The 20,905-nt window shown below is 45.8% G+C and overlaps 1 protein-coding gene across 2 annotated transcripts in view; it reads left to right on the top strand.

Annotated features, from left to right (window-relative positions):
• The window catches only part of LOC105898919 (helicase ARIP4-like), a 41,499-nt gene extending 27,096 nt beyond the window's left edge, over positions 1-14,403 (top strand). For both annotated transcript variants that reach the window (XM_031566273.2, XM_012826028.3), the window contains 20 exons: positions 822-1,041; positions 2,184-2,320; positions 3,095-3,229; positions 4,899-5,164; positions 5,493-5,675; positions 5,999-6,138; positions 7,171-7,367; positions 7,576-7,918; positions 8,354-8,531; positions 8,665-8,877; positions 9,038-9,156; positions 9,368-9,468; positions 9,856-9,955; positions 10,076-10,281; positions 11,064-11,245; positions 11,760-11,956; positions 12,366-12,592; positions 12,878-12,967; positions 13,096-13,188; positions 13,360-14,403. In XM_031566273.2, the coding sequence (XP_031422133.1) occupies positions 822-1,041; positions 2,184-2,320; positions 3,095-3,229; positions 4,899-5,164; positions 5,493-5,675; positions 5,999-6,138; positions 7,171-7,367; positions 7,576-7,918; positions 8,354-8,531; positions 8,665-8,877; positions 9,038-9,156; positions 9,368-9,468; positions 9,856-9,955; positions 10,076-10,281; positions 11,064-11,245; positions 11,760-11,956; positions 12,366-12,592; positions 12,878-12,967; positions 13,096-13,188; positions 13,360-14,276 (4,244 nt within the window). In that variant the 3' untranslated portion in view covers positions 14,277-14,403. The remainder of the gene's footprint in view (positions 1-821; positions 1,042-2,183; positions 2,321-3,094; positions 3,230-4,898; positions 5,165-5,492; positions 5,676-5,998; positions 6,139-7,170; positions 7,368-7,575; positions 7,919-8,353; positions 8,532-8,664; positions 8,878-9,037; positions 9,157-9,367; positions 9,469-9,855; positions 9,956-10,075; positions 10,282-11,063; positions 11,246-11,759; positions 11,957-12,365; positions 12,593-12,877; positions 12,968-13,095; positions 13,189-13,359) is intronic.
• The last annotated feature ends 6,502 nt before the right edge of the window (positions 14,404-20,905 follow it).

Genomic DNA, 20,905 nt, shown 5'->3' with positions numbered 1-20,905 from the left:
GTGACCGACTGGGCGTTCATGTGTCTGAGCAACAGAGTGCTACTGGCCAGTTTTACCTGCTTTTTCCAGCTGTGTGTGTGTGTGTGTGTGTGTGTGTGTGTGTGTGTGTGGTGTTTTCTGAGAAACCTTTTTATGGAATGACTGTATATGGTTAGGGTTCCCACAGGTAAGTAAGCAGTGAAAAATAAAACGTACTTGACTGTACGTGTGTGTGTCCAGATTCAGACTGAAGTAAAGTTTGTATCCAGACCAACCTTGGCAGTGTGTGTGTTTTGGGGGGGCCAGGGCGATCTCACTCTGCAAACTGTGTTCCGGCCAGTTTCATAAGCAAGCAGCAGATATTTATGAGCGCTTGCATAACTGCGATTTAGTTCAGTGCATCTTGGCCTGATCCTGTCACTGTGCTGTCATCCAGAACAAACAGCACCAGTGCTACTTCTCCCCCAGCCAGAGCTAGGGCTTCCTCATAGGCACCGAGCACAAGGACACTGTCAGTGCGTTGTGTGCAAACATATACCACACACTGGGGTATTTATGGCGGTCTGGGCCTCCTCTTCTTTATGAAAAGGGAAATGATGGGTTCTGTGGTGTCAGTACGTCTTGTACAGATGCTTATGAATGTTATATGTCATGTATTTGTTGGAAGTTACCAAATCTCATATTAAACAATCTCTCTTGATGTGAGAATTTACCAAAGTTTCCTTTTTTTCCTGCCCCTTCTCTCTAACTCCCACTCTCTCTCTTTTTTTTTTTCTCTCTCTCTCTCTCTCTCTCTCTCTCTCCTTTTCTTTCTCATTCTGTTTCTCTCCTACTCCCTCCAGACCAGCAGAAGAGTGCTGCGTTCAGCTCGGAGAATGAAGCTCAGGGCGGCGACTCGTCGGGATGGCAGTGCATGCCCCCGTCTACCTCACCCTCAGGCGAGGCCCCCTTGCAGCCGGCCTCCGGCACCGCCGCCCGGCACGCCAGCCACAGGCCCTCGCTGGCCCTCAGCGGAGCCAAGAAGAGCCGCTCCAAGCCCGCCCACATGAGGAGAAACATCAGGTTTGTACAGGACTACGCCACCTCTCCTCCTCATTCCCCAAACTCTCTTTTAGCCTGTCCGTATACGGTATCACTACTTTGTGCACTTATTAAAGTAAAGCTATTTGGAGATCGTATGCAGTACTGTCAGCATACACTTTTGAGATGTTGACAAAGCAAACCTGTCCTTCATTTAAAGGTCAAGTGGGTGGAGTTATGCATTACCCTTTGGCCATGATTTTAATAATGTTCAATAAGAAACCATGTTAATTCTTGAAAAGAATGACAACATGTATTTGGATAAAAATGTCCACCTCCAGATAGCAGTTGGAAATATTCGCTGTGCAAGGTTTTAATAAGATGTCCTCACCACAAAGACATTTGATTAAAACCCAAATAAACCCAAATTGCATAAACAAGAGTAAGTGGTGATGTAACTCAAAACAATGGATAACTCTTGGCCCTACTTGGAGAGTTGGAGGTGGAGGACCCCCCGCAATAGTCATGGCCTAAAATTCCCCTAATACCTAATCCCTCTTTATCAAACTCGGCCACAGTAACTAAACTGCCCCCAGGCCTCTCTATCCTAATCCTAATACCCTGTCCACATAACCACAATAAATGTGTAGGTCTTATTCCCTGATTCTGGTCCCCTCTCCATTAAACTTAAACCCTCACTCAACCTTAAGCTTAAACCTCAGTGGCTACCTCATCATCCTCACTCTGACAACCTAACACTCCAGTTCCCCCTGTGGCAACCTTGCACAGAACTTGCGGTTTGGCGCTTAAGCCCCAGGCGCTCTGGTGTGTGTGTGTGTGTGTGTGTGTGTGTGTGTGTGTGTGTGAGCCTTCAGTCTGCAAACCCTTGTTACTCATTGCCTGGCAGGCCGCCTGTCAGCAGTACTGCCCTGTGTGGGATTACAGCCCTCTTTTATTACTGTATTAAAGACTAAACACACTGTACACACACACACACACACACACACACACACACACACACACACACACACACACACACAGTCTCAAACACGGTCTCCCATGTGATCTGGCACGCTCCAGTCTGTCTACACATCATGAGCAGGGATGCCCTAGGCCCATTCTGATCTCTCTGTCTCCTATCTCTCTCTCGCTCTCTCTCTCTCTCTCTCTCTCTCTCTCTGTAGGAAGTTGTTGCGTGAGCATCAGCTGGAAGCCGGGACTCAATCTGCCCAGCAAGATGAGCTACATAGACGGAGGCGCCTGGAGAAGCACAGGAAGGACTTCCCCTTAGCCCAGCCCTCAGACTACTCCCAAACACCAGGTAACACACACACAGGCTACAAAATATACACAAACACATTCGCGCACACACACACGCTCTCCGATGTTTGCAGAGCTTTATAGCCATATCTGTTTGAGTCTCAGCATTTGCCAGGGTCAGGCGTCCTGGGCTTGTAGATACAGAAACAAAGACACACATGGTTATCTGGCGTACTACACAAACTCCAGAAAATAGTTTAAAAAAACACACGCACAGAGGACCACACACAGGGGGGCTCAGGTGACCCCTGCAGGAAAGGTCACCCGTCCTACACCACAGGGGCCCCACGTTTATCATGGGTTCCTCGAGCTCGGATGGGGCGGTGACACAAACCCACTTGGCAGCGGTAATGGATGCAGCCCTGGACCGGAGATCACGACCCTATGACTGCAGCAGGGCCTCCTGCTGAGCGACCAGGGCCCCAAAACACCCAGGGGAGGAGGGCAGAAAATTGGGGGGACGCCGTAGTGTGCATTCGTTAAAGCTCCTGGTAGAAGTCTGCTTCTGTCCCCAGCCCCTCTCTCTCCAGCCCCATGTCTACCAGTGTAGGGATATGGTAGACCTGGTCCTGTCTACTATATGAAGGGGTCGTGCCCAATTGGGATCAGTTCTATGCACAAGGAAGTGCCGATTACATTTTGAAAAAACATAAAGGACACATCCCCAACAGGAGGTGGGGTGAAAAAAATCACACGTGAAAGACTCATCTCTTTGTCCTCTCTTCTCTCTTTCCGTCTTCCTTCTCTCCCTCCCCTCCACCCCCCTCTTCTCTAGGGGACGAGTCCCTAAGCACGTCTGCTCAGGTGTCCAAACAAGAGCTAATCTGTCTAGACGCAAGCACCAGCAGCCCAAATGCCTGTGAGGAGGATGCCAAAGCATCGCGACTCTCAACACTCGCAACTAAAGAAGGTAAGTCTGTGTCTAAAACACATATATACACACACACACACACACACACACACACACACACACACACACACACACACACACACACACACACACACACATACATACACATACACACAGCCACATGGCAAAATCCCTGCTCATGTCACCCATAAAGATAAGACGTACTCCTAAATGGAGTGCTTATCTATGACTTGTGGCGCGTGTTTGATATTTAGGGGAGGATATTTTTAAGTGTGTTTGGGTGTCATCATTTTGGACAGTCAGACAGTCACAGCCAGACATACCTCTGGGATTAAGGTCCTCAACGTTAATGTCAGTAATGTCAGCCACGTTATACAGTCTGTCATTAATCACACACACACACACGCACTCACACACACACACACACACACATGTGAAAGTAGAAACTGGATTTGGATTGAACTTGAGGAACAGAACAGTGTGTAAATCCTTGCTTGGTACAGATTGTGCCTTCCCCTAAGTAACCACAGTACACAAATACACACACCACACACACACACACACACACACACACACACACACACAGAGAGAGACACTGTGGCAACAGCACAAGGACAAGTTTGAATAGTTCCTGAACTCTGTGGAACTTTTTCAACACATAAAATATTAACAGGGGTTTGTGTGTGGGAATACATTAAAATGTGTTTGAGCGCCTGTGTGTGTGTGTGGTAGACAGAAAGAAAGAAAAGGCTCACAGAAGTAAGACTTTAGACAAGAAGTAGGTCTTTGGGGCAGAGGTGTGGCTAACGCTGGTTGGGTGCCAGCTCACAGTCATGACATTTCTGCCTGGCTTATATAACCCTCTCCCTCACAGTGTAATCCAGCTTGTGTAACCGCCCATTCAGAGAGTTATATAACACACACACACACACACACACACACACACACACACACACACACACACACACACACACATCGTTTCGTCACTCTGTCTGCCCACCCCCCCCCTATTTCATATGTACCATGACAAACACACGCTCTCCCACTTGTGTAATTCTGCATTCCAATTACAAAACTAGACCATGTGCCCCAGAAATGCATGTAATAAAATGGTTTTATAACTGCCTTGCGTAACGGAAAGTTTTGAAATACATTTTTGCCCCAACGTGCAACTACTCCTAATTAAGACAGAGGCCATTTAACTGTTAATAGGAAAAACATGATTCAGAGCTTCAGGTTAGGTTTCGAATAAACCAGTCATCTGTAAAGCGAGTGACATTTTGCCTCTGGGAGGTTAAGTGTGTTGTGTAATGAGATGTATGCGGAGGATCCCGTCTAAAAGGGTTCAGACTTTTCTGAGCGCCTCTTCAAGGTAGACCTTTTTTTTTCCTCCGGATGAAAAGTGGATAAATGAAAGGCCTTCACTGTATAGTCTCTCCTCTCCGCTCAGACGGGCTCTTCAAACACCAGCAGGGGGCTCTGAGCTCAGTGGAGGTCTAATCATCCGTCTCGTAATCAAATTAAAATGTTGGTTGAGGCATGAAAGGCATCCTGATGAACAGTTTAAACCTCTCAGTTATGCTTGTCCTTGGGTGAAGTATGGTGCTGAAATGATGAAAAGGATGAGATCTTCACATTGCCTGTGTGTGTGTGTGTGTGTGTGTGTGTGTGTGTGTGTGTGTGTGTGTGTGTGTGTGTGTTGGTCCAGATGTGATCGAACTGAGTTCAAGCGAAGATGACACCCTCCACACCAGCAGACGAGCGACCGATGAGGAGGAGGAGGAGGAGGAGGAGGAAGACGACGAAGAGGAAGAGGAAGAGGTGGGGCCTGAGGAGAGCTGCGGAGCTCACGCGAATGACAACCTCAACCAACCAGATGCTAAAGGGCGTGTCCTGGTCAACGTCAATCACCCAGCCGACGAGAGCAACATCTACCTCTCCCCCCAGCTGGCCAGAGTCGTCAAGCCGCACCAGGTAACCAGCCGGCCACTCACGCCACCTGTCAGTCACAGCAGACACCGTGTATGAACTGACCAAGAATCACTTCACAGCTTCACCAATCTCTGTCCTCGTCCCTCTTCTTACTTGCTCCGTCCCTTTTCTTGTCTTGACTCCCATTCTCTCTCTCTCTCTCTTGCCCACTCTGTCTTTCTCTCTCTCTCTCTGTCTCTTTCTTTCTCTTTCTCCCTATCTCTCTCTCTCGCTCTTTCTCTCTCTATCTCTCGCTTATGTCTCTCTCTCTCTCTCTCCCTCTCTCTCTCTCTCTCTCTCTCTCTCTCTGACCTTGGGCCGCTCTCTGTAGATTGGTGGGATCAGATTTCTGTATGACAATCTGGTGGAGTCGGTGGAGCGCTACAAGAGCAGCAGTGGCTTTGGCTGCATCCTGGCCCACAGCATGGGCCTGGGCAAAACCCTGCAGGTCATCTCCTTCATCGACATCCTACTGCGCCATACTGGAGCTCACACCGTCCTCGCCATAGTCCCTGTGAGTGTGTGTTTGTGTGTTTGCGCACCTTTGTGTGTGTATATTTGTGTTTTTTTTTGTACTGCATCCATATTGATCTATTGACTGACTTCATTTCCTTCATTTCCTCTCCTTGTTTCTGTCATGGTTTCTCTCTCTCCTTTCTTTCTTTCTGTCTTTCTTTCCCTCCTCCTCCTCCTCCTCCTCCTCTTCTTTCTTTCTTTCTTTCTTTCTTTCTTTCTTTCTTTCTTTCTTTCTTTCTTAATGTTCTGTCTTCCTCCTCTTCTGTCTCTCCCTTTCTCCCTCTTTCCCTCTCACTCTGTCTTTGCTGTTGCGTCCTGCAGGTGAACACGCTTCAGAACTGGCTGTCCGAGTTCAACATGTGGATCCCGCCCTCCGAGGCCCTGCCCCCCGACACCGACACCGACCCCGACCACCTCACTCCACGCTCCTTCAAGGTCCACATCCTCAACGACGAGCACAAGTAAGCAAAGGCACCTCTGAAGACATTCAAAACACTCACTGCATGAATGTGGACCCACAGCTCTGCACAAACACAGTAAAAACTGTGTAGGCACTGCACACATTTAGTGTAAAGTGCTTAGTATGGACCGTAACCTGCTCCGGCAACCTAAGCTTTCTTCACTTCAAAGTTTACCACGTAACACCATTGACCAAATTTAGGTTTGTATTATATGTACATTATTTACTTTGAACCATGTTCCTGGTTGTTGTTGTTGTTGTCATTCTATTTAGCACAAATCTCAGTTCCTTAGGAACAATCAGTAGCATAGAGTCAGATGGCTGAAGGCTGCCAAACAGGCTCCAGCACATGAGGTGCCCCCCCCCCCCCCCCTAGCTCGCTCAGCCTGGCGAGGCGTCCCACTCCTGCCCCGTGAGCGTCTGTGCCCAGGCATAAGGCCTCTCGCCGGGCTGGTGAATGTTTGATGACTCACTCTTCACAGTTTCAGCACTTGGGCGTGTGCAGAGTGTGCGCGGCCCACACACAGCTGCTCTGTGCGCCACATTTGCTGTTCTCTCTCTCTCTCTCTCCTTTCTTTTTCTTTCTTTCTCGTTCTTCCTGTCTGTCTGTCTGTCTGTCTCCCTCACTCACACATGTCGCCGCTCTTTATAGAAGCTACATCAGGAACACCTTGATTATATAGTGTCACAGTACTCTCTTTTAGCACAAGTGGGGGCAGTTGGGAACAGCTCAGTATTTCCCCCTATGACCTGTCTGTCTGTTCTGTCTCTCTGTCTCCCTCTCTCTCTGTTTTTTGGTACCTCTCATTCTTGTGCATGTTCCCTCTGAACGAGAGTGAACAGACAGACACTGACCCAAACCTGTGTGAAGCAGAAAGGCTGAGAATCTTAACCCACGCATGTCCTCATTTTCAGACGCGGCAGTCAAATGTGTTTATGTTGTTTGTATTAAACGGCTGTGTTTTTTTTTTCTCTCTCTCTTTCTTTCTTTCTTTCTTTCTTTCTTTTGTGTGTTTTCTCACGCTCTAATCAGAACCACAGCGGCTCGTGCCAAGGTGGTGGAGGACTGGTACCAAGACGGTGGGGTGCTGCTAATGGGCTACGAAATGTACCGGCTGCTGTCACTCAAGAAGAGCTTTGTGGCCAGCCGCAAGAAGAAGGCCAAGAAGCCCAGTGGGCCTGTCGTCATCGACCTGGACGAGGAGGACCGCCAGCAGGAGCTTCTGAAAGGTTAGACACGCTGTCCGTCAATTTCCGCAGCCAATTACAACTGGTGACCCATCAGATAGCATCTTAGTCTGTTCCTATCTTTTGGCTGTAAAAATCGTCTGCATCGGTCAGAAAGCAATGCCTTTTTACAAACACATCCACAATACTTGTGATGGCATCAGTCTAAACTGGGTACTCTGAATGACCTGTCGACTGGCCCTTTTTCCAGGCATTGAGAAGGCCCTCTCCCGGCCCGGCCCAGACGTGGTGATTTGCGACGAGGGCCACCGCATCAAGAACTGCCACGCCAGCACGTCCCAGGCGCTGAAGGGCATCCGCACGCGGCGCCGAGTGGTGCTGACGGGCTACCCGCTGCAGAACAACCTGATCGAGTACTGGTGCATGGTGGACTTTGTGCGGCCCGACTTCCTGGGCTCGCGGCAGGAGTTCAGTAACATGTTCGAGCGGCCCATCCTGAACGGACAGTGCGTGGACAGCACGCCCGAGGACCTGCAGCTCATGCGCTACCGCAGCCACGTGCTACATAGCCTGCTGGAGGGCTTCGTGCAGAGGTAGGCTGAGTGAGTGAGTGACTGAGTGACTGAGTGACTGAGTGACTGAGTGACTGAGTGACTGAGTGACTGAGTGACTGAGTGAATGAGTGACTGAGACAGAGTAATGGAGTGAGAGGGTTCATATGCTCATGTGTGCACACACAGACAGACACACACACACATTCAGGTACACACACCTACACATGCAGTAGCACATCTGGTGGATGCGCCAGATGTGGGTGTGTGTACATACCCTCACATACATGTATGTGCACGAACACTCACACACATATACTGGCACATCTGGCTAAGCGTACTAAGCTACATTCGAGGTCAGAGGGTAGATGAACTCACACTCGTGCGCACACACACATACACACACACATTTAGGAAAGTTTTCGCTGTCGAGTCGTACCTCTCTAAATAGCCATCTGCGGTGTGTGTGCTTCCCAGGCGGGGTCATGACGTGCTGCACTCCCAGCTGCCTCAGAAGCAGGAGCATGTCATCCTGGTGCGCCTGTCACCCCTGCAGAGGGCTCTCTACACAGAGTTCATGAACCGCTTCCAGGAGGCTGGCAACAGCGGCTGGCTCAGCCTCAACCCCCTCAAGGCCTTTTGCGTCTGCTGCAAGGTGTGTAAATGTCCTCGAAAGAAGTTAATTTAAGAGTGTGTGTTGAACTGAAAGTCGCAATTAAGAGTGAATCATGATTTGAAAGTGAATCTGTATGTTTCTGATTCTCAATGTGCGTGTGTTGTGCCTTCAGATCTGGAACCATCCTGACGTCCTCTATGAGGCGTTACAGAAGGAAAACTTGGCCAATGAACAGGACCTGGACCTGGATGACATCACCACCAACCACACCCGCTGCCCCGCCCCCAACCAAAAGAGCAAACCATCAGAGATGGCCAGCAGTGTGGGGGGCCTCAGTCTCAGTGCCCTGCAAGAGAAGGCCAATCAGGTCATGTCTTACGAATGGGTGAGCCTCCTTTCTCTTACTTATCTACAAACCTGCTCTGTATACGTATATTCCATCATTTCTGATTACATGTTAACCTGTTCAGTTATTCATTCAGTAAGTAATGCAGGTTATGCTAGCGTTCACAAGTGAATGCTTTTAAAACGTGTACCTTTGTCAGGCAAAGGACATCATGACTGATTACAAGACTGGACTTTTGGAGAACTCTGCCAAGATGGTCCTGCTGTTCCACCTTATTGATGAGAGTGTTAGAAATGGCGACAAGATCCTGGTCTTCAGGTATGCAAAAGCACATCTGTACACACACACACACACACACACACACACACACACACACACACACACACACACACACACACACACACACTCTCTCACACAATTTATATGCAAAATAGAAGATCTCATTTAGATACAAAATGCTTGATCACAATGAAATATGAATCTCATGAAATTAACTTCCCCGTCATCCCTGTCTAACTCCCCTTTGCAGTCAGAGTCTGTCCACTCTATCCGTTATTGAGGAGTTCCTGGCCAAGAGGCCGATCCCCAATACCAGCGGGTCCAACTGGGTTCGCAACGTCAACTACTACCGTAAGTGGCCTGGTTCCTATAGTGACCACTGTTGTCATGGAGTCATTATCCAAACCCATGGTTACCCACTTCAAAGCTCTCTGAGGGTTGTTATTTTAGTATCACGGCAAACAGTAGTGTTTATCGCCATCTAGTGGTTGTCTTGGTCATTCAGTTACTTTGGGGTTGGGTAAGGTTGTGTCCTTGCGCTCACCCTTCCCTGCCGTTTCCTGTGTTTGTCCTAAAGTGGTCATGTTAGGGTGCTTCGTAGTGCAAATTCCCCATGTAGAGTTTGTAATATTTTGTTCCTCGTATCCAGAGAAGAGATCAGTTTGCACATGTCAGGCGTCTACTACATTCAGCTCTTATGTATATAGCTGTCTGACACCAGGCATGTTATGACTGCAGGTTTGGATGGAAGCACATCTGCCTCTGAGAGAGAGAGACTCATCAACCAGTTCAACGATCCAACCAACACTTCTGCCCATGCCTTTCTCCTATCCACCAGGTAAAGCATACACACTCACTTATTTATATAAACACGCACACACACACACACACACAAACACACATGCACACATATTCACCATAGACACGTGCAGATGAACATTTCTGCTGTCTCGTTCAGGGCTGGCTGTCTCGGGGTGAACCTGATCGGTGCCAACCGAGTGGTGGTGTTCGACGCCTCCTGGAACCCTTGTCACGATGCCCAGGCAGTGTGTCGGGTGTATCGCTACGGGCAGCGGAAGCCCTGTCACATCTACCGGCTGGTGTGTGACTACACCCTGGAGAAGAAGATCTACGACCGCCAGATCTCCAAACAGAGCATGTCGGGTAAGAGAAAAAACCGCCCAGAGCACACAGGGCCACCGTTTATTCGAATGCATTAAGTAGAGATAATTAAAATGAGCAGCTTCAATCACCCTTCATGGGTGAGATCAGTGGGCAGGCCACTGCTGAGTCCACTCACATACGCAGAAGCCTCTCTCCCTCTCCCCCCTCGCTCTCTCTCGTGCTGAGAGTACTTCAGAGAGCCGAGGCCACTTCACCTAGGGGGCGAGATAGAGCGAGAGAGCTCCACACACTATAGAGTGTAGTCAGGGAGTAGACTGTCTGAGTGGCACACAAGCACTCATGATGTACAGCAGTTCACTGTTTTTCACTGTGTTGTGTTTGCACTCGGCTGGAGGGGACGGAGGGCAGTCATGTTATTGAGATCATTGATAGAACTGTTATTTGGCCCCCATTTAATAGAGATTTTGGACGTGTGCACATAGCTGTCAATCAAAAGAGCTTTGAAAAGCATTTCAATCTGCATCACTGTGACTGAAAGGTCTTTTAGGGTTTGCACGGTCACGGAAATTCCACTTGAATTGACATAGCCTATCTAGCCTATTACAAACGTTTTGCAATTTGTGTACTTGTAGGTTGTGAAAGGTTATGGACATTTTATTAAAGGTCATTGGAAAGTCATGGAAAAGTTTTGAAATGTAATCAATGAAAATGGTTGGGAACCCTGGTAATAGAAATAAGCAGTTGTTTAATGATTGATTGATCAGTCCAAAATCAGTTAGTTAGTGGGCAATCAAAAATCTTAACCCTGAATGTCTCCCCAGACCGTGTGGTGGACGACTTGAACCCCGTGCTGACATTCACACGGAGGGAGGTGGAGTCCCTGCTGCACTTTGTGGAGGAGGAGCCGAAACCGGTGGAGTCGGCCAAGCAGCTGCAGCCCCATGAGGACATGGAGCTGGTCATCCGACAGGCCTGCCAACGCTACCCCCGCCTCATCACCAAGGTACACATACTAGCTCTACCCCCGCCTCATCACCAAGGTACACATACTAGCTCTACCCCCGCCTCATCACCAAGGTACACATACTAGCTCTACCCCCGCCTCATCACCAAGGTACACATACTAGCTCTACCCCCGCCTCATCACCAAGGTACACATACTAGCTCTACCCCCGCCTCATCACCAAGGTACACATACTAGCTCTACCCCCGCCTCATCACCAAGGTACACATACTAGCGCACGTAGCTAGCGCACAGGCGCTATGATGATGACTGCCAACAGGTTTAGGGAAAATGAAGAGAGACAACTGTTCAATTAATGGCCCCAAAAGTTCAAATTAAGGGTCCCATAATACACATTTGAAAATGAATCGCAAAAAGAATAATTGCCATATACTGGAATTATATTGCCCTATCGCTTCATTAGTAGCACTGTGAGTGAAGGGATGACATAAATACACTAAGAGTGATCATGTCGAGCTGATTGGAACTCATCCTGAACCTTCCCCCTCTCTAGCAACCCTTCCATCATGAGTCTCTGTTGATTGACCGGCGAGATTTGAAGCTGTCGAAGGTGGAGAAGAAAGCTGCTAAGAAGGGTTACGAAGAGGAGAAGCGGGCCTCTGTGCCCTACACGCGCCCCTCTTATGCCCACTACTACCCCGCCAGTGACCAGAGCCTCACCAACATCCCAGCCTTCAGCCAGCGCAACTGGTGAGACTCTCTTCCTTTAGACAAGCACAACTCCAAACTCTAACGACTGTTTGAATACAGTAGTACATTTGAGTTAACACCTGGGAGTCTGTGTTCCTCTGGAGGAATATTTTGGTCTGGTTGTCAATATGCCTTTAAAGCTCTGCAAGTTTTTGTCCTAGAGACATAAAAATAATATAATAATAATAATATAATAATAATAGTATAATCTTTCTACTTTCTTAAATATATACAGTTCGAAACTCAAAAAGAAGTTAGCACTTTGTAAGGAGAATAGAACTAAAAGCTTGCACATTTCAAACTCTTGAGTGAGGTTTCATCTCCTAATGATGTTGAGGTTTAAACTCAGTGTTGTTCTCTGCACATGCTCTCTGAACCTAAACCTAAACCCCAAACTGCTCTTGATCAGGCGACCTCCACCTAGCCCGAAAGAGAAGCCTGTAGCCAGCGTCCGGCCCGTCCAGTCGACTCCGGTCCCTATGACGCCACGGCAGGCATCCCAGCGACCTCCCAGGGATATCTCAAGCGTCCCAGGGGCATCTTCCGGGTCTGCAAGCCCCAATTCGGAGTTGAACTTCCCCGTCAACTATCTGCAGAAAGCTGGTGTGGTTGTCCAGAAGATCGTCACCACCACAGGTAGAAGCCCAGACATCTGAACATTTACCTGTGCAATTTTAAAATATAGCATGGATCTCTCAGTTTTTTTATGACTATGGTATAATCAGTGAGCAGATGTAATGAAACACTGATATGTACGACATTTGATAATTTTCATCAGGCCAAACCTAGAAGGCCAAACCTGGTTGATGTTTTGTACTTGAGTTAACATGGACCCCTCTTACTTGTCCCCTCTATATCCCTACATTTCTTTGGGATGTTTGTTCAGATGTTAAAGCCGCTTTTTCTGATTATCCTCCACAGACATGGTCATCCCAGGTACCAACAGCACTAAAGATGGCCAGACCCGGATCGCTGCAGGGGAGAGCATCCACGTCATCAGAGGAACTAAAGGTCAGCATCACTTGCAAGACTTGATTCAGTTCAAACAACCAAGCAGATCAGCTCCAAAAGAGAAAAGGTTGACTTGACTCCAAAGGTTTTGTTTTGACCTTTGTGTGTGTGTTTGTATGTACCCTTAGGGACCTACATCAGGACCTCTGATGGGAGAATCTTTGCAGTCCGAGCTGCCGGAAAGCCTAAACAGCCTGAGGAGGGCTCAGCCACAGCTAAAGGTACCGTCTAACAAACCATCTATTACTCTGTCTGTGTGTCTTATTTTAATTCACTGTTTGGTGAACATTGGATTTGATCAAAGATCCACAAGTACATCTCCAGAACTGGATTGATGCCTCAGTAGAACAGTGTGATTCATTTAGTAACACTTGGCTCTGTGTCTCTTTCAGATGTGGTGCACCCAGACAGAGAAGCACTCAGCGGCGCCACCAACGGGAGCATTTCCCCCGAGCACAAGAGATCCTCTCCGGAGGACGGGGCCCCTGACCTCCTGCCCCGCCCACTGTCCCCGGACAGCCCTGAGATCCTGAGCGAGCTCCAGCGCATCATCAAGCCCCAGGCCCACAGCCTGCCAACTGCCACGCCCGGAGCCACCCAAGAGAACGGAGGGGGGCCCGTCAAACCTGTGCCCAAGAAAGAGCCCTCCCTGTCGGCCGGCGACACCTCCATGCCCTTGGATCTGCGCGGCACCAAGCGCAAGTCTTCCCCAGCTGGTGACGAGAAAGCTGCCCACCAGCCACCCGCAGCCAAACAGAGCTCCACCCTCCCCCAGCCACCGGGGTTCCCCTTTGCGGGGGCCTACGGGCTGAATCCCTCCCTCCTGGGGCCCATGTGCCACCCTCTCTACATGGGGGCGGGCTCGCCCTACTTCCAGCCCCACGCTCCGCTGGCTGACCCCCGCCTAATGTTCCCCATGACCCCCGACCCCTTCGGCCTTCCATGCTCCTCCTCCTCTTCTTCCTCCTCTGTCTCTTCCCTGTCCCCCACCAACACCAAAATCACACTTTCTTCCTCCTCTGTCTCCACCACCTCATCTTCCTCCTCAATTTCCCCATTCTTGCTTCGGCCTGGCATGGCAGGCATGCTGCCCCCGGGATTCCCCCTGCCTTACGGCCAGGCCCTGGGCATGTACCCCAACTCCCTGCTGCCCGCCGGCCTGCCAGCCGCCACACCCGGCCCTGCCGGCACCAGCTTCCTGTCCCGCTTCCCCCTCAACACCCCACCTCTCGCCACCGACAACGAGAGCAGTAGCAGCGGCAGTCACATGGACGACGACGACGACATCATTGAGGTGACAGGCCAATAGGTAGCCTCAGTGGAGGTCATGTGACGAGGCCCCAAGCGGCTGAGATTGGTGTGATTCGGCAGAATCAAGTGATCATAAAAAAAAAAACCTTCAGACTGATCTGCCAGCTTCTGCTAGCGCACCCATCTCAACAATTGAGACAGAGAATGTGAAGCAGCAGTGTCTGAGAGACTGGATGCTGAAAGCTACAAATCCTTATGCTGTATATCTTATTTAACAAGAGGAAAAGAGACTAAGAAAAAAAGAGCCCTTGGGCTTCCAGCGTTGTGTACTGCATTTAGCCTGTGTGAGACTTGCAGTGAGTTCTTCTGACCAGGGGGGGGGGCGCCCTGCTTTCTGATCTGATCAGTGCAAGCTTCAATTTCTTCAACTGTTAGCATTTTTCTAGCAGGTGGTAGTAGATGGTAGAAAACATTAGCCAAGCTGGTAGATGTTAGACAGTAGTAATGCCTGTTTAGTTGGAGGGAAAACAATATCATTGATTGTTTTGATTAATTACTGTTATTGCTACTATTTTAGATATTTAAGAAATGGTGGTTATAAATCGTAATTGACCATGTTTGAAAACTGATCCTTTTTTTCTCTTTGAGATTATAGAAAATATTGAAATTCATTTAATCTTTCTTTAAATAGAAAACATGGATGTGAAAAAAATTGGGGGAAAAAGGTGCAAAGAATATCCAAGCAGGGCTGAAGAAAAAACATGGCAAGAAATGAAAAAGAAATGTAACAAAACCTTAAACTCAACGAATGTATCATTATTTGCGCCTTTAACGCAGTGTTTGCGAGCACAGGCCTTAGAGACATTTGACTGAAGACCATTTGATACTCATATTTTTTCTTCTTGTTGTGTTTTCTAATGTGACGTTACTGTGGTACAATCTTGTTGTCAAACTAGCAGCCTGAGCATCACACACACACACACACACACACAGAGAAAATGTCCTTGAGGACAGGCGTGTTTTTACTGCACCTCAGCCCTTAACTCGAATCGAAGAGGGTGAAAGGCATCGACCCTAGAGAGTTTCCTGGCGAATGTTGTGGGTGTTTAAAGCCTTGCCACTGCGTCGCCTGAATGTCATTGTGGAAGCTGAGGAACCTGAAAGCAAGCATTTGGTCAATCCTCCCACTCCATAGTCTTATTCGGAGCGTATACATACTAAGACCGTAAAAGCTGTCAAATTGTGGGTCAAGGTCTCATCCAGTAGAGTCTGCTGTGTCATTTTCCTCCTGGATTTCTGTCTGTCTGTACTCAACACAAAAGGGTTCACTTGACTTTTAGACCCGACTGTTTCATTGTTTTGTTGTGACACCAACACATAGATTCAAAGAAGCGTAAATAAAAATAAAAAACAGGGTGTGCTCATACCAAAAAAACATAAAAGCGTCAAATTTTCTGAGAAATTGTGAAATTTGCAAAAGAAAGCTGTGCCAAAACAGTAGCAACATCCCTCCTCCATCTCCCACTAATGGGACATGTTGTCAAAAGAGACCAAAATATTTACAGCATACTTGAAAGGTGCATTTCAAGGATGTAAAAGAGATGATCGAAGAGGATCCGTATGCTCTCAAGGCAACCGAAAAAAACATGAGCAGCAGTGCAAATCGTGTCGTCACACCAAATGCTAAAATGTGTTAACTTAGAAGATTACTATACGTGACTTAGAGTGAAGCAACTCACTGTTCATTTTGTCCATGTTCTGTATAAAAATAATTTAACACACGCTTTCAGGAGTTCCTGATATGTGCTTTACAGGTTTTGTGTTTTACTTTCGTGTGTGGTGGATCAGGGGCATTGCTTCATTGTGGCATCGCTTTGCTGTGTTTACAAATACCACCTGGTTCCTTTTTTTTTCGCCCCAAATCTTTCCCCCATGTCCTCTTGTGTCATAGAGGAAGGGTCCACTGCGCCTGAATTCCATCAGTTGACTAAACTCTGGACAACAGGATATGACCTCACCTCAACAGGATATGCATAATTTGACCTCTCACTATAACCTAAAGATTGAAACATTCTATTGAAGTACTTTTATTTTTCAACCCCTTCTTTTACGGTTGTACCATACTTCTGTTGTTGGTTTACCTGTGTTTGTTAGTCCTCTTCTTTTGTCTGAGGTTTGACAATTTACCAAATGTATTTATTTATGACATTTGCATATTTATTCATTTGTATTTTTTATTTTTGTACTTTTATTAAATGGGGGATTTGTATTCTTGCGGCTGAATGCCTCAGCTCTGACGCTTTAGTGGTGTAAGGAGGATGTAGTGTGTGTATGACAGAGTGTGTGTTGACCTTCTGACACGAAGCAGAAGTATCAGGACCAATGTGAACTGGTGCCGTGGATCGCGGGTCTTGGTGAGCCCACGCACACCGCAAGTGCTTAGAGCGAGGATGTGACGTTCAGTGTCTCTGCACACCTGTGATGTCATTCCTGGTGGCGAAGATCCCTCAAGTGTTCAGTGTTTTTTTTTGTCTTTTCTGTTTGCTTTTATTTTCATTTTTAATATCGTTTTTTTTTAGCTAACTACTTGAACAGAAGTATTTATTTTTCATAGGAGGGGTAGGTGAACAGGTGGCTGCTCTAGATTCCATTCTGTGATTAGAATCTGAACTTTAAAAAGCTGCTGAGGATCAGACAGCCTGTTCTGGAAAAACTCATACTGACCTGTATCACATCGGCTTTTCAATCCATTCTCTCTTTTTCTGTCCTTTTTTTGGAAGTTTGTGAATAAAAACAAATTAAATGTTACATGTGGTTTGCATTTTTTTTATTTCAGTAGAAAGCAAAGTAGCAGTAATACATTATTCGGTCACAGTCCAAGATCTCTCTTTTTTTGTGTGTGCTGATGACCTACATCTTTATTCAGGCGGAAAGGACTTTCATAACCATCAATACTTTTAACAAGTAGCCTAAAATATTAAAGCATTATAGGTAATAATGTAAAGGAGAAATCGATTTGCATGAAGATATACCACAAAAATACAAACTAAAATCAGCTCTACTAACTTCCTAATAATGAACTGCAAAATATACTGAAAATGCAATACAAATACATAGAAAGAACCACAAATGCACATAATACACAAATGAAAAGACATGACTTCTACTGACTTGCAGTAATACATTCAGGATGTAAATTGTGTATGTATTCATCAAGACTAACTTCAATACCATTGGAAACAAAAACCAGAGCAAAACAAAAGACAAAAGTTTTTCTTGTGAAGAACATTTGCTTTAAGAAATAAAGTGTAGAAAATAGTGTCATTGTCCCATGTAAAGAATGGCCCATTGCTTAAAACAAAGACATAAGGTGTTGGTCATAAATTCTGAACATTTATGTATAGAACAGAAGTGAGTACACTCCTGTGCAGTTTCACTTATATCACACGATATAATTTCATTCAAAATGGTATCACTGTTCTAAGATGAACAGCAGAGTATATTCCCTATATGTAAACTATATTAAAAAATACAGGCCCCACAGTAGGAACTCAATGAAACAAAAGTCAGTACACCTTACATTCTGAGATTAAAATCTGATTTTTTTGCAATACAATATGTTCACCTTTATTTTTGATGGCTCACTCCTCCTCAGCAAAGAGGATACCAGTGTTGCAGGAAGTTCTGGAGATGTTCAGCCATTCTTCAGACACAATTTTTTTTCAGCTGCTCTACCTTTCTCTTTAAAATGCCCCAAAGGTGTTCTATTAGATTTACTTTTTTCTTCTTTACGCAATTTTGGCAGTGTGCTTTGGATCGTTATCGTGCTGGTATATTCCTCTTCTGCCAAGCTTCTAGAGACTGGGAGTCATCTTGTTAGCCAGTGTTTTGGTAGATCCACAGGCTTTCATGGTGCCATCTATAAATGTCATCTCCCCATCAACCCCTTTTGCACTCACGCAGCCCCAGATCCTCACACTCCCACCTCCATGCCTCACTGTCAGAACTATGCATTCACTGTGGCAGCCCTGGCTAGGTTCACATGCTGGGCCTGAGATCTGAGCCAAAGAGATTTATTGTGGGCTCATCTGACAAAAGATTGTGCTTCCAATATTCATCAGGCTTCTTTTCATGTGCTTTAGCAAAGTTTAATCTTGCCGTTTTGTGCCAAAGAGCAAGCAAGGGGTTTTGTTCTTGGACGCCGTCCATAGAGGTTGATGTTATGCAATGTCCTTCGCACTGTCTGAGCTGTCATAGAAACTCCAATTTCTATTGATTACCCCTGTGCCAAGTCTGAAGCACTTGCTCGTCTGTTTTCAGAGCTAGGTTGTGCAAGTAGCGCACTGTCCATGGCGTCATTTTAGGAGGACAGCCACTGCAACTCTGATTAGTGGCACTGTGGCTCGTTCTATACCTCCTGATTACGGCTGCAACTGTGTTTTGACTAATTTTGAGCTGGTCAGAGATTTTCCTGTATCCTTTTCCACCTTTCTCACAATCAGATTTTTCAATTCCTCTGGCAATTGCTTTCCACGTGAAGTCATGGTGCAGACATGTCGAGAGGCACAACCCATAGGTCCAAAAATGAGAAAGTCCTGGTATTTGCAGGTCATTTTATAACCATGTTCTTGCAAAAGGCTAATGTTGAAGGGGCACTCAATTTTGATTTAATGATCACTGGTTTTGTGTGTCAATGATCACAAGTGTATTCACTTTTGTTGCTTTGAGTTTCTACTTGAGGCCTGTATTTTCAATATGGTCTTTCTAAAGTATTTATTTTTGATTGTTCAGATTGTACTCGTCAACTGATAAATAATGCAATTATTGAGGTGATACAAATGTTTTTTGAATTTCAGTGATACTGCACAGGGGTGTACTCATTTCTGTTGTACACTGTATCTGTGTGTGTGTGTGTGTGTGTGTGTGTGTGTGTGTGTGTGTGTGTATTTACACACCTACACGTATGCGTGTGTATGTGTATATACATACATACATAAAAAGTTCTCCCAAACTATCTGCTGTCATATCAGTCTCAAATAACCAACAGATTGCAGGCAATGACAACAACTTCCTCCACTTTTGGTCTCCAGAGTGACAGTGGGACAATTAGCAATGGTAGTTATGGTAACAGAGATAAAAATGGTCTTACGGGCTATTATCACCTCTGTTTGTTATGGCAGACTGCAACCATGTCAAAGCACATAACATGGCTTAACAACAACATTAAAGAAGGAAAATCACAAATTATATGTCCTTGAATCATTCATATGTAATGATACTCTTTTCAATAGGTATTGTGTTTTTGTATTTATGCCAGTATATAAAATCTAAGTTAAGTTGTAACAAATGAATTTGGCCACTATTGACATGTAAACTGTAAAGTTTTATTTAGACTACATCTAGCGCAGTATACCGGTAGGTATACTTACCTGTAGGTAAGTTTTGGCAAACTTTCATATAGAACAAAGCATGACATTATCTGACAAAAATACTGTTAGTATACCTGTAGTATAGTACCTGTCAGTGTTGGCAACTATATTTGATTATTTTGTGTGATGCAATTTTGTCATCATTAACGTATTTAATAGTTTATTTGTTTGTTTAATTGCCACATTTAGTTTGAAAAGTAATAGGTGATTTTGACCATCTATTTTACGTACACCAGTAGCCATTTTAAGGCAACCAGAGAGGAAAAGAAAGGTTTCTTATGACAGTAGAACAAAGCCAGGCTATGACATTCTCTGGCGAATATACTGTGTGTAATTACCGTGCATAATGTTACATGAATGAGTCGCTTCTGTGTTGGTCCACCGACCTCCCAAACTAGAGGGGGAGTTACATAATCATGTTCTCGCATATAGCGTCAGTGAAAGCTCTTACACTCCCAGTTATCATTTCTCTAATCTTCTGGAGATTTTGGATAAAATGAGAGGTACATTTGTAAATATGAATAGTTTAAGATGGTTACATTTCACGGGACACCCCAAAATACTCTCAAAGTATCCTCATAATTAAACTTAAAGTTTTCTCTCTTCTGTCTATTTGTCTTTGGCCCCAGTCGTTCTCTGATGCCTGAAAAAGAGCCAGCACACATATGAGGAGCATAGTCTTGTTGTGAGAAGGTTAATCCAGGCTAAAGCTTTCTTTTTTTATCATTGACTGGCTGGAGTCTCTCCGAAGACAGACTGGTATATCAATGGCATCTTCATTACAAAAAGAATAATACATGGGAGCCAGCTTATCTCCCATAAATAATGCACTATGGTTGGATTTTGCAGAGTTAGTGACTGACTGCTGGACAATGCTGCTGATGCCCATATCTTATACCTGGTTGTTGGTATAAATAACCTGCAATAGCAGTTAGAAAAAAATGATTAATTAGGACATATATTATTTCTCTCTTTGATAGTTCTTTTGAGCTTTAAATATGTAGGCCCTCTGTTGTTTCCAAAGTCAAAATTTAGATTTGAAGTATTGTTCTCTCTCACACACAGAGAGAGACAGACACATACACATAGAGAGACATGCAAAGAGACCCAATGTCTTATCATGTGAAAATGTTAATATATTTATTTTGTAGTGTGCAGAGGGAATGATGTATGTGTGATTGCCTGTATTTTCATGTTGTGCTTGTTATGTGACGTACTCCCAGTGTTCGTAGAATGTTTATGTCTGTAAAATCAGTTT

Source organism: Clupea harengus, chromosome 4, assembly GCF_900700415.2.
Source record: "Clupea harengus chromosome 4, Ch_v2.0.2, whole genome shotgun sequence".
In the NCBI taxonomy this organism is placed as follows: Eukaryota; Metazoa; Chordata; class Actinopteri; order Clupeiformes; family Clupeidae; genus Clupea; species Clupea harengus.
The sequence above is the reverse complement of the archived record's forward strand: the minus strand, read 5'-3'. Positions and strand labels throughout refer to the sequence as shown.